At 36.4% G+C, this 12,462-nt stretch overlaps 2 protein-coding genes across 3 annotated transcripts in view; both read right to left on the bottom strand.

The window, feature by feature from the left end:
- Positions 1 to 4,772, bottom strand: part of plch1 (phospholipase C, eta 1) — an 87,434-nt gene extending 82,662 nt beyond the window's left edge. The window contains exon 1 of the mRNA XM_077194615.1: positions 4,656 to 4,772. The gene's annotated coding sequence lies outside the window, so the exon portion shown is untranslated. The remainder of the gene's footprint in view (positions 1 to 4,655) is intronic.
- Positions 4,773 to 5,536: 764 nt separating this feature from the next.
- c18h3orf33 (c18h3orf33 homolog (H. sapiens)) lies at positions 5,537 to 12,345 on the bottom strand. 2 transcript variants are annotated; one of them, XM_077194612.1, is made up of 5 exons: positions 12,213 to 12,345; positions 11,972 to 12,031; positions 10,271 to 10,424; positions 8,583 to 8,746; positions 5,537 to 7,052 (listed from the first exon to the last, which is right to left on the bottom strand). In XM_077194612.1, the coding sequence occupies exons 1-5, from the start codon at positions 12,318 to 12,320 to the stop codon at positions 6,780 to 6,782; spliced, it is 759 nt and encodes a 252-aa protein (XP_077050727.1). In that variant the 5' UTR covers positions 12,321 to 12,345; the 3' UTR covers positions 5,537 to 6,779. The 2 variants fall into 2 exon arrangements, with proteins under 2 accessions (XP_077050727.1, XP_077050728.1); XM_077194613.1 differs by lacking the exon at positions 11,972 to 12,031.
- Between the last annotated feature and the right edge of the window lie 117 nt (positions 12,346 to 12,462).

The following is a 12,462-nucleotide window of genomic DNA, read 5'->3' as shown; positions in this document are numbered from 1 at the left end:
GGACTTGGTGCTGCTGGAAACCCAAAGCACAGGACAATAGAGACACCAGAATAACAATATTCATGATTGTGAAGCTGAAAATACAGAATTAATTTAGACGAATATACTTGCACTGTCACTGACTAGATATATTTAAAATATTGTAGCCACTTTTTACTGGTAACAAGACATTTGGCATTATCAGATTTAGGAACAACAAATATTCCCCCATTGCATTATTATACATTATATTCAACATTATATATAGTAGTTTAATGTAGTACTGACACTAAAACTCTGTAAACTTGAATTTTTTCTCACAAAGTAATTTTTATTTTGGGTGAACTATACGCAATACATTTTGTGACTATCCACGATACATATTGTTGCATTTTTGTAGTGCGATATATTGTGACACGATATATTGTTACACACCTAGTGACTAACAAAAGCTTATGATTCTTACACGTTTTGTTCATCGTGGTAATCTTCACAAATGAACACAATAAATTAATTTAAGCATAAATACAATCGGCAAAAGACAAAAGATAACGTAGGCTATAAACGAACTACACCACGATCACATGACTTCAACGTAACCATCAACAAGCTATTTCAGTCTTTGTTTAAATACATTTTCCCTGAAATTTCAAGTTATAATAGTTTGCAAGAGCGTGATTATAAACCAAACGAGGCTATGAAAGCAGATTATAGATTTTATAGATTAGTTTTCCTGTTCGGCTGATGATGTTTAATGTCCTCGACATCCTCAGTAGTCTCATTTAGACACTTGTTAGCAACTGATTTTTACAAGACAAGTAAAAGGTAAAAGCTTTAAAAAAAGAGGATATTACTGTATTTTATATCTCAGTATAAAACGTAAAAATGAGTAAATGATGCAAGAATGTTAATTTTTTGGGTGTAGTCCCCTTTTAAAGGAGAGACTAGCTTCTGTGTGGCCAAAATCAGAGATCAGAATGTCTGAATTAAACCACACTGCCATGACAAAAATACAGTCTTGAATCTCAAAGGTGAATAAAACACGCTCTAAATGCAAACCATATATGGCCCAGGAGACCATAATAACCAGTTTGAAATACTGGCCACCGTTAAACCTCTTCGCTCCATTCAGCTCTCCTTGTTTCTCTCATCTTGTGATTTGTTGCTTACTGTCAGAGTTAGCTGGAATATAAATGTGAGGGTAATCAAAAGCTGTCATATGTGCTCGAGAAATGTATTCCTGCCACTATGGGGCACATTATCTATGGGAAAAGAGGCTAGCGGTGCCTTTCAGCGGGCATTATCCACACAGAGGGAGAAAATTGAGAATGATTATAGTGTCAGAGTGTGGTAATGTGAGCACTTGGCTTTTCAATAAACCATGCTGTTTTGCACTGTCATAAGAAAGTCCCATATGACCCTGAGGAACACAATCTGTTCCATTATTAGGGAAGTGAAAAAATATAACCGTCCTGGATTACGCAAGTCCCGTGTCTCTAGCTTCTGTTGCAGAAGGGAATAAAGAGAGGACTCATTTCAGTAACAGTGGGAGATGATGGACAGTGTTTCTTTGTATAAAACCAACACATATCATTGAAGGTTTCAGGGGTGTTCAGACTAGCTATGTTTCCATCCAAAGTTGCGAATTTAACTTATGGGCAAATTGCAATATCGCATAAAACGTTTAAGAATAAAGCAGCGTTTCCATCTCTTGTGTTCAAGAGAACAAAAGCATAACTTCCTGGGAAACTGGTCCAAAACCTCAGTAATAAAAATGGAAGTTGGTGCAATCAGGGAAGAAACCAGGCTGTTATAAAGATGTAGGAAATGGCTGTTATTTACTACATCATAAATGACTGCATGCAATAAATGTCATGTTGTCCTGTGTTCGGATTGCTGGTGTTTGAGAACGCACTGGAGGAAATTAAACTAAATCATTCTGATAACAGACTTTGGTTCAAATGATCAAACCAACTGTGCTAAATCTTACATTATACAGTAAGTTGACCTCAAAGACCCTTTTTGAAATGCAGTTCATGGCCCCTGTAAGTTTGCATCCATTGTGATTCTTGTATGCGAGTCATCTAATTATAATAGAGAAAAGAGGGGTCATTAATAAATCAGTGAGTATGAGAGGGTTTAAGCACAGGGGATTGGGGTGACAGCACTTAAAATAGATTTAACTGTGGGGGTAGAGTATGACCCAGCGACCCCACAAACCTTCTGACTGTAAAGCAAGACACTTTCCCCCACTTCACAACTCTCCCTTATCCGGCAGAAAGAGTGAACAGCCTCTCTCAATCTCCCTATCAATCCAGCTAAACTGTTGACTCATGTTTCTGAATATTCATCCCAATCTGAAGTTTCTTTCAATCACAAACACGTTTCCAAAAGACAGCGCTGTTATCCGAATCGGTTATCTTTGAGGCACAATATTGGTATGTAGATAGATCTCTTCGATCTTTTGTATTCAGTGCCCGCTTTGCTGAACCACTCGCCCTACCATCCCACTTACATCCTCCCACGACTCCATCTATTATGCACTGAATTCAGAAAGTCTTCTACATGATTATAATCACTCTTTATTAACAATAAAGCTAGAATAGAGAAGGACTTTGATATGAATGATTCCCAAATTTTTGGAGAACACAACATAGGCTACTTACTACATGCATCACAATTAGAAAAAAAAAGATATCTAGAGATAAAATATAGCATAGAAGTATAGAAATAATTGGCTATATTCATTTAAACGCTTCATGTGCATGCTAATTTTTTAAAAATGCAACAGAACATGTAAAATGGTTAACATGCTTGATGTTTTCCCATGTTAAAAAAAGTACTTATTGTCAGTGTGACATTACATTATATGCAATAATAGCAATAACAAACCAAACATCTCAACATTTTCATATCCATCGCCATACACTCCCAGAGTTATCATGACATAATCACATTTTGCAGCTGACGTTGCATTGATCAGCTGGTACAAGGCGGAGCTCTCCAAAAATTAGTTTACTAGTCGTAATTATGAGTAATACAAACAGGTGAACACTTTTTATGTCGAAATCAAGTAATTACGGTAAATTCATTGTGTGAATGCACCTTTATCTCAAGTATGCATAGACTGGAAATAGCTGATATATAAATTCGTCTGAAGGTAATCATAGGAAGCAACTTTTTTGGCTGATCTGCTTTGGCTTGACATTTGTAAAGCAAAAAAGGTTGTTTTAAAAGTTGAAAGTAGATTTAAAAAGCTTAATGAATGCACTAAAACTTTCATGGCTTTGGCCGAGATACAGTAGGAGTGGCAGGCACATTTACTATGACCCAGAACTATAGTGACAGACACTGGGATCCGATTCAAGGCTGCCGAGGACTAACTTCACTGAAGCCATACTGAGAACACAAAGAATACAGTTAGCATGTCTTGTCTTCTGTTCCCGGAGAATAAAGGATAAATAATTAATCTAGTCTCTGCTTCCACACAGAAGCTTGTTTGCCAACCCCACGCTACACCCGAGCAGTGGAGAAAATGATACGCTGTGCTTGGAAAACACTGGAGTCATTTTACCCCACACGTTCCAATACACAGAAATATGCATAGACTTTGAGTAGTTGCTCTTTTGCAGTGACAAATACAAGACTTTGTTTGCAAAGCCTAGCCTTTCCCAAGTGTGTTTAGTCTGACATTTATTTCACTATAATGTGATTCTCCATGTGGGGGCGTTTTGTTGAGCCAAACACAGGTCTTGTAAACATGCAGGTAATATAACAGTGTTTTGAATATATGATAAATCTATTTGCTTTTTGAGCTAAATCGACTGGGTTATGGGTTGAACCTCGAGGTATTCGGCTCCATTTCAAAGCTGGCAGATTTAGAGACAAAGATGGCACACACAATAATTCTAGATACGTATTAATCTGGTTAAAGTCTATGAATAATATTTGGATTTGGGGAAATGTTGAACCTGACATGAGTAACAGTGGTTGTTAAGGATTCAGGGAACAGCACACACACACCGAGATAAATTTACCAGCCTACAAAGTCAGTATGCTCTGTCAACATGTGTTTGAATGTGTTTTGACTTACTATACTTATCCTCTGAACATAGAGCAGTCACCTCTGTACAAATGAACCCACAATACTCCAGTTTCCCTCAATTTGCTTTTTTATGCCACCCTTTGGATATTTAATGCATTTATAATATCATGTCATTTCAACTATCTGCCAAACTCTGCTCCATATACACTATGTGGCAAATAAAACTATATGTGACTAATAAATGAACTATATGTGACTAATAAATGTAGTGTGTGTGTGTGTGTGTGTAAACACACAAATAGGCCTAGGAATAGGTTACACTTTATTTAAGGTGTCTTTGTTACACTGTAATTATACATTTAAGCACTGAAATGTACTTACTATTGGTTATGATTAGGGTTTGGTTTTGTTAAGAGAGAGTTGCATATAATTATGCTTGATTTATATATGATATATATAACTATTAAAACTCAACCCGAGTTAAAAGACAATTGTAGCAGCGTGCCACTGTTAAAAAAAAAATCAGAGTTCATAAGAATTAGGAAAAGTAATTCCGAAAAGTGAAACTTCCGAGCTTGGTTCCGTTCAAACGTGCACCTGCTCTCAACAAAGAACGAGACAAATCACTTACTTCAGTTCCTCTGACTCAGGAGTTTGCTTATAATTCCGCTTTGGGTAAAAAGTCAGCGTTGACTCTTTTCATGTAGGCTAAACATACTGCATGTATTTTCCTCTCCAGGCTTCTCCTTCCCATGTAAAGCAGTGTTTACTGTGTGTTAACTGTAAGTCTCCGCTCTCATTCAAAAGCTCGGGAACGACCGGAGTCAACAGGAGCGGCCGCAAAAACAGGTGCGGATTATGAGGAACGGACTGATAACGACCGGCAGGTTAGTAGTAGGCCTAATAATAAATCGTTCCTAAAAGGGTATAATTTCAACACCAAAACTCAGACATTTAGAAATTACACGTGGACTTTGAAATGTGCTTGAAAAGTCAAGAAATTGTTAAAAACGTTATTTATATAGTAGCCTACAATTAAAACAACGCAAGTTGACCAATGTGCTTTACAATGTTACACAGAAAAAAAGAAGAGACAAATTTATTACACAGTAGGCTACTTACATGCATAATTACACTGTAACATGGACACCTTAAAATAAACTAATAACAAAAAAAATATTAAGCTACTTTAAATTAATACTTTTTACAATAATAAATAAAATGAAAAAAAAAAGATAAAATAAAATAGTAAAAAAAATGTTTGTTTAAATAATAATATAAACATAAAAATGTAAATAAACGCATGTGTTAAAATTATTTATTCATTATTTTATTCAGTTATCGTAGGTAACACTTTATTTTAAGGTGTCAGTGTTACAGTGTAATTATGCATTTAAGTACTGTGTAATAATAGGGTTTGGTTTAGGGTTAGTTGCCTGTAATTATGTATAATTTAGTTATTACTACAGTAACTATGTAACATGTGTAACAAGGACACTGCAAAATAAAGTGTTATCTTATGTTTTTAAAGAATTTTACATTTTTTGTTCATTTTAACAAAACCTAACATGAGAGAGACGTAAAATCAGTGGAGCTCAAAATTCCAAGCGTAGAATTTGATACAATGAGGAGAGAGGAGTTCTGTTCTCTTCTGTTCTCTCTCCCATGAACACAAAGGGCATATTTTCCTGTCACACATCTCTCATCCATCGCTCCTTCCACAGTTTCCACAGGTTTTTCCTGTGTAACCGCCCATGTGCTGAGTCTCAGTTCAAAGTCTGCTAGACTCAGACCCAATGCACCTTACAATTCAAACCGTCTGTCCAATTACAGTCCAGCATCTCTGCCACAGTCACAAGGGACATTTGCACAAAAAAGAGAGAAAGGAGGGGGCGGGGCAGGACAATAGCTTTTTTACAATAGATCGTTTCAAAGCAGCTTCACATTAGGAAAATTACAGTGTTAAAGATGTAAAATGAATCAATTATAAAACAAATTTGATTTCAGCTCTATTATTCAGCTCAATGTTGCTTTTAATTAAGTTCAATAACAGTGTCACTGTTGCAAAGTTCATTAAATATGAATCCTTTCAGCTATAAGCAGCTGTACAGAAGACAATGGTCTCATTATTCAGCTCAATTCGATAACAGTGTCGATGTTGCAAAGTCAGTGTCATTATTTAGCTCAGATCTTGTTCTTATCTAATAGTGTCAGTGCAATGACACCCCCAAATATGGACACAAATCAAGCACTTTATTTTCCTCTTCTAGCCTTCTTGTCCTGTCTCCGAGTCTGAAGGCCTTTATGACCCTGAAGGAGAGGAACCCCTCATGTTTCTATAGTAATGGGGATCCCTCCTCCTCCTCATTGTCTCATGGTAGACCCCCACTGCCATGTCATCGTGACAAAGCACTCCCCCAACTCCCCAGGGACACAGAAAACCAGAGATGTCTGTGGGATATGGATTTATGGGAGGAGGGAAGAGTACAAAGGCTTTCCGGTTGTCAGGAATACTATGCAACGCTACAGCATGAATAATGTGATGGATTATTCAACACTGCAAACAACACGGATGGCGTTAAGAGTCTTCATGTTGGGTAAATAAGGACATGTGTGAAGAAACACAGGTCAAAGTAATAACAAGCAGAAAAACACATGGACATTTCTCACATTTGCCGCTTCCCTTAGGGTAAATATTGTATAAAATACTTCAAACCAAACATCCTTGCACGATGCATAACCAACCTTGAATATTTCACTTCTCTTTAGTACGTGATGTCCATTTGAAGAGTTTCTTAACTGAGACGAGGAGCATGTTGTTCCTCAAGACATCAGAAACTCTCTCCCAGCGACTCTCTTCCTTCCACAGGCCTTTCCCTTTCTTCTCCGCTTTACTCTCCGCCCTCATCAAGCGCTTGTAGAGACTCCAGGAGATCCGAGACTGAGGATCCAGACCCAGCAGAGGAGAAGTCCTCGCCAAACCAAGCCTCAAAAGCTCCTCATTCACACACGTGTTCAAGAGTGAGCCCTAGAAAGAAAGCAGGCGTATGAGTAATAGCATAACAAATGTAACATTTAGATTATATATTTAATCATTTATACAATCAATTATTTTATTACAAGGTTCCCCACATTTAGTTTTCCTTCATTTTTCTAGATTTCACTAGATTTTTAACCCTTTAACTCTTTATGACTCTTTAATTTAATTTTTGACAAAATTTAAATGTCACACACACACACACACACACACACACACACACACACACACACACACACACACACACACACACACACACACACACACACACACACACACACACACACACACTTCGAAAAGGTTAAATGGTCATGAAAAAAAAAAAAGTAACGCTTTTGCTCCTTGTGGTCAAAAATAAATTTTTGGTACTGCACCCAAACAAAATCTTTATTGAAAGCAAAATTTTTTAGATATCAACATCAAATTTAGAACGCTTTGGAAAATATATTTTATATTGAATATATATATATATATATATATATATATATATATATATATATATATATATTTATATTGCAAATAGTATTTTGTGAATTTTTCATAACAAAACACGTTTTTATTTTTTTTTTTACTTTTTTTGGCAATAATCTGCCAAGTGTCTTCTTTAAAAAAGCTTTAGTCTTTGAAAAAGTATTTAACAGGTTATATCTGGATTATAACCACAGCATAAATATAACTTAGTACCATACAATCCGCTAAAAATACAAAATATTAAATAAAAACAATTGAAATAAAATATAGTAAAGCATAGTAAACAATCTTTTCATTACAATAAAAAATAAAATTGGTCATTTTTGACCACCATGCCAATAGTAAGGAGCAAGGATGGATATATACATTTTTTAGAGTCAATTAGAAAGTCCTATTTTAATTAACATTCTAAATGCACGTTCACACCAAGGACGATAACTATAATGATATAGTTTCTATAAATCATTCAAAAATAAAAGAATAGCAGAGTCCACACCACATTTATAACGATAACGGCACAGTGAAACAATATCATTGGAATCACTTTTAGAACAATTTATTCCAGCTGAAAAATTGATAAAAACAGTGACAGCCAATCAGAATCCATCCTGCTTTAAGCCCTTCAACAAATATTTTCATTGAAGAAACAGAGCACCCACTGTCTTTAAATAACCTGAATATGTAAGATGGTCTAATTTTAACTTGGTTAAAAATCTAAAATTTCTACACCAGGAAAAGTAAAGCAAATTAATAAAACCATGTAACTCCATGGCCATATTTTCACAGTCCAATAATATTCTATTTTTCTAAATCACGCCAAGCTCTAAAACATTTGATCAAAGTTTGAGCAAATAATATTTATCTAGAAAATCTAGCAAAAAAAAAAAACAACGGGGACTTTGAATATTGTTGTGTACGAATGAGTCTTGCAGTCAAAAAGACTGAAAACCACTTCTCCGTTTTTCCTAGGCATTAAAGCCTCTCATTTGTCAAGCTACCATCTTCCATGGTGGAGTCTGAATGTGTGCTAATCTGGTACACCTCACTCACCCTGTTAACTGACACTAGGCAGTGTAGGGTCTGGTTCTGTCGAGAGATCAGACGGAGCCACAGCGTCTCTGCTGGTTTCAGCTGTTGAGCGATCCAGTCGTGTCCTTCTGAGGTCATCTCCACTCCGGCCAGACGGACGTCCAGGACGGGCCCGGACTGACCAGCTGAAGCCAGGAGGAGTCACAACCACTCCATCAACACTGAGCATTTCAAAGTGCTTTTATAATAGTTTACAGAGCCGATATAAAGCAGTGAGCCTTCTAAAGGATTTAAAGTCTCTCTGTGGTGAAAATCAAGTAAATACAGTAGTCGCATTACTTTTAAATTTACAACAAAATATATGAGTTACTTGTTTAAATAAGTAACTCATGTAACTGTTTTCGCCTTTATTGACTGACAGCTCTCCTGTCCCCATTTTGAGATAAATCAGGAGTGAGTGCAGAGGCGTTGTGTGTGAACATGATGTTATTGTAGATCGAAATATGAGCATGTATTAACTCATCTCACTTACACAAAAACAAATTCAGTATTCCTAAAAATTATTGAAGTCCCCCTGTGGTGAAAATCAAGCTTTAAATTTTGTATATGTCTATGTGGTGTTTTTAATATGTTTTACGACAAGCCATGTGTAAATTCATAAGTCGACAGCATTGCATGCTGAGTATTTTCTCCTTAAAACTGCAGTGAACCAAAGACACGGTTTGAAATCGCTGGTGTTTCTGATGTCACAAACTACCTTGTAACCAATCAGATCGACGTGTGATCGCCAACGAGTGGATCTCTGAGCTGATGGAGTGAGTGGAGGCGGGGCTCATTTGCATATTCATAGAACCGCGTATACTAAATGAGGCAAGGGTGTCGAGTTACATTCAAGCTGTCTTAAGGCGTGAAAAAAAAATTTCCAAGGCAAAAACCCTTAAATATTTAATTTTGGGGATCAAAGATGAGTTTTAAGGGATAACATAATTGACTACAGAGGGACTTTAAAGAAAGGCTCTTTGAGGTCTGAGGGGAACGTTATATGATGCTTTCCTTATACAAGTAGGTATACAGGAGAAAGCTAGATACGTCCATATGGTACAAGCACCACGAGGTCAAGCTTAAAACGGCCATCTGTGAATCACAGTGACATTGACAGATACACTCCCCTCATCTAACTGGTATAGTGATAGAAAAAGCACATTAAGAGCACATCTAAACTCATTTTGAAGGCATGGCTGGTGCGTAATTGAATTACACTGACTGCCTCTCTTCACTAACTGGTTTTACTGATATATGATCTTGTAAATGTGCAAATGTTAATAACCCAGCAGCAATTTGATTCAGTTCTGAAAGAAAATTAAACTGCATTTTGCAAGATTTGGGGTGAAACATTAGAGTAGGATCTTTTATGCTTGACTGACTGAAGTTAAAAGACTAATACATTGAATGGGCTTTGATCCAACTTCTACAAGCACCGCAACAGCAGCAAGAGGACTTTGTCTTCTCTACATTTTCCCACACAGCAGGAGATACACAATTATGAAAACTGTTTCTAAGAGATATTGTCTTTTAAAGATTGAGTTATAATTGAGAGCAGCTGTTCAAGTGAACGCGGTGGTCCCCGTGACAGCTGTGGAATAAATGTGCAGGCCTACTGATAAAACATTTAATTAAAGTGTGTGAGGGGGTCATGTGTGTGTCCTTACGTTTAGTAAGTAGACGACTGAGCAAAGGGACATAAATAGGAAGGTGTTCCACTTCAAGCCCGTTCTCTGTGATATTTCTCAGTCTTCCTCTGATGCTGATGTTTCTCTCAATGAACCGAGCTGGAATATCAGTGGCGGAGCCGAATTTTGTAATCTGCAGAACACACACGGGAAAATAAAACATTGACATCATTCCAGGGCGTCGGGAGCCTCTGCTGGTGAATGCCATAACATAACATGATGTAGTTATCAGACCTGCCAACTCACAAGTGGTGAAAAAGGTGACATGTTTACAAGTGATGTGTTGTAGAGGGGTCTGGGGCATCATCCCCCATGAGAAAACTGTTATGATTTTATCATAATGAAGCATTCTGGTGCATTCTGACGAGAAAACAGTTTGCTTCAAGACATTTGCTTCAAGTAAAAAGATACAATAAAAATAAAAACATTTATTGACAATTTGATTCCATATTGATTAAGTTGGGGCCTATCAGGTACAGGACATAACAAGAAAAAAAAATATCTCAACTAATGCTGTAAAGTAAACCATAATGAATCCCAGTTGATACGCTACATCATTCTAATATTAAAGATTAAAGGTTTATTTGTAAGCTACTTTCATTTAAATCATACATAAGGAAGCTTTTATAATAAAGTTATAATACATTTTTAATGACATAATTATGTTTCTACTTTTTAAATGGTGTCATAAGTAGGAAATATCATTTATTTTGAAGCAATATTCTCATCAGCTTTTACATACTTAAATCTGCGCATTTGTGATTTTTACACAAGGGCGTTATTTACCTTTATAAAGGACATAAATTACAAATTTTATTATGTATTATCGACTAGTTTGCAGGTATGAATTATAATAACTACTTCATCACACTGACAGATGGCATGTTTTCCCCAGTAACAACAATTTAAAAGTAGCTGTTTTTTATATCAGAAAAATAATGTCCCAATTACCTCACAGATACCAGTAAATCGGTAGTCATGATTAAGATTGGCAAGTCTTTGTCAGTTTCTTGAACAAGGAAAAATCTGAGAATTCACCGTTGAATGGTTTGATTGCAAACAATCGGATTCCGGAAGTATAAACGCCATTCATTTGCTCCACAAAGACATTTATTTTGAATGATAACTTACATCTTTAAAGACATAACTACTGCGAGCTACGAGGTTGTTATTTCAGCTTATTAATTTATTTATTTATTTTAAATCATGTTTGACAGCGGAATTCCTGGTGAAAAACTACATTACCCATAATGCTGAACTACAAGAAATTAGGCCATTAGAGAGTAAAAAAAAGCAACACTCTCCAAAATAGCTCTTTTGCTCACTAAAATCGTTAAGTACACACAGTCTTGTCTTTTTATTTGATTTTCCAAAACGTTTTTGCTTCAAATCAAAGTGTTGTGAAAAACAGTAGACTTGGCAAGCCTGGTCATGATATGTGAAAAGTGTCCACGCGTGTTAACCAATCAGTACAACGGGAGACGACGCTCTACCAACCTCAACCAATAGCGTGAGTTTGTGGCGTGGCTACTATGTTTTTGTTTACAGATAAAACAAGCTGTTCAATTATTCAAACACAAAACCAGAAAGCATTAATACACTTTACTCGAGCACACAGAGACCATTGGCATCTCGACTGTCAGGAACTGCGTGGAAGAAAAGCGCTGTTTGTGCATTTACCAGCCGGATGCTCCTCGCTATGATGAGAAAACCCGCGATGCCAAGACATGTGCTGATGTTCTGTTGATGAAATATTCGCAAGTCACAAGATAAAACAATGTAGCACTATAGTGTCCTGCATTAGCAGGTGGCATTTATAGCTTGTGGTTCACAAACTCGGTATCTCGATACTTGGACAGTCATATTTCTGCACTATTAAAATGAAATCAGATGGCATGTATTGGTCAGATATGCTACTTACCCGGACAATAGTTAAGTTATCGTCAGCAAACTGTGAAATATGAGCAATGACATTTTTGGAGGGTTTATCATCCTCGTTCACGTCTTCAATCTCTGATCCTGACGGCATGTTGTTTATAGAGGAAGAACTACAAAATAAATCCCCGCCCACTGTTAAAGGGTAGCAGCTTGGCCAAAATAGACTAAAAGCGTTTTTATTTCACCTATACAGAACTTTTGAATGGAAAGCTTAAAATAAGTTAACCAAATCT

This window comes from Siphateles boraxobius, unplaced genomic scaffold (genome assembly GCF_051911475.1).
Source record: "Siphateles boraxobius isolate OS27281-9 unplaced genomic scaffold, OSU_SipBor_1 32, whole genome shotgun sequence".
Lineage (NCBI taxonomy): Eukaryota > Metazoa > Chordata > Actinopteri > Cypriniformes > Leuciscidae > Siphateles > Siphateles boraxobius.
The sequence above is the reverse complement of the archived record's forward strand: the minus strand, read 5'-3'. Positions and strand labels throughout refer to the sequence as shown.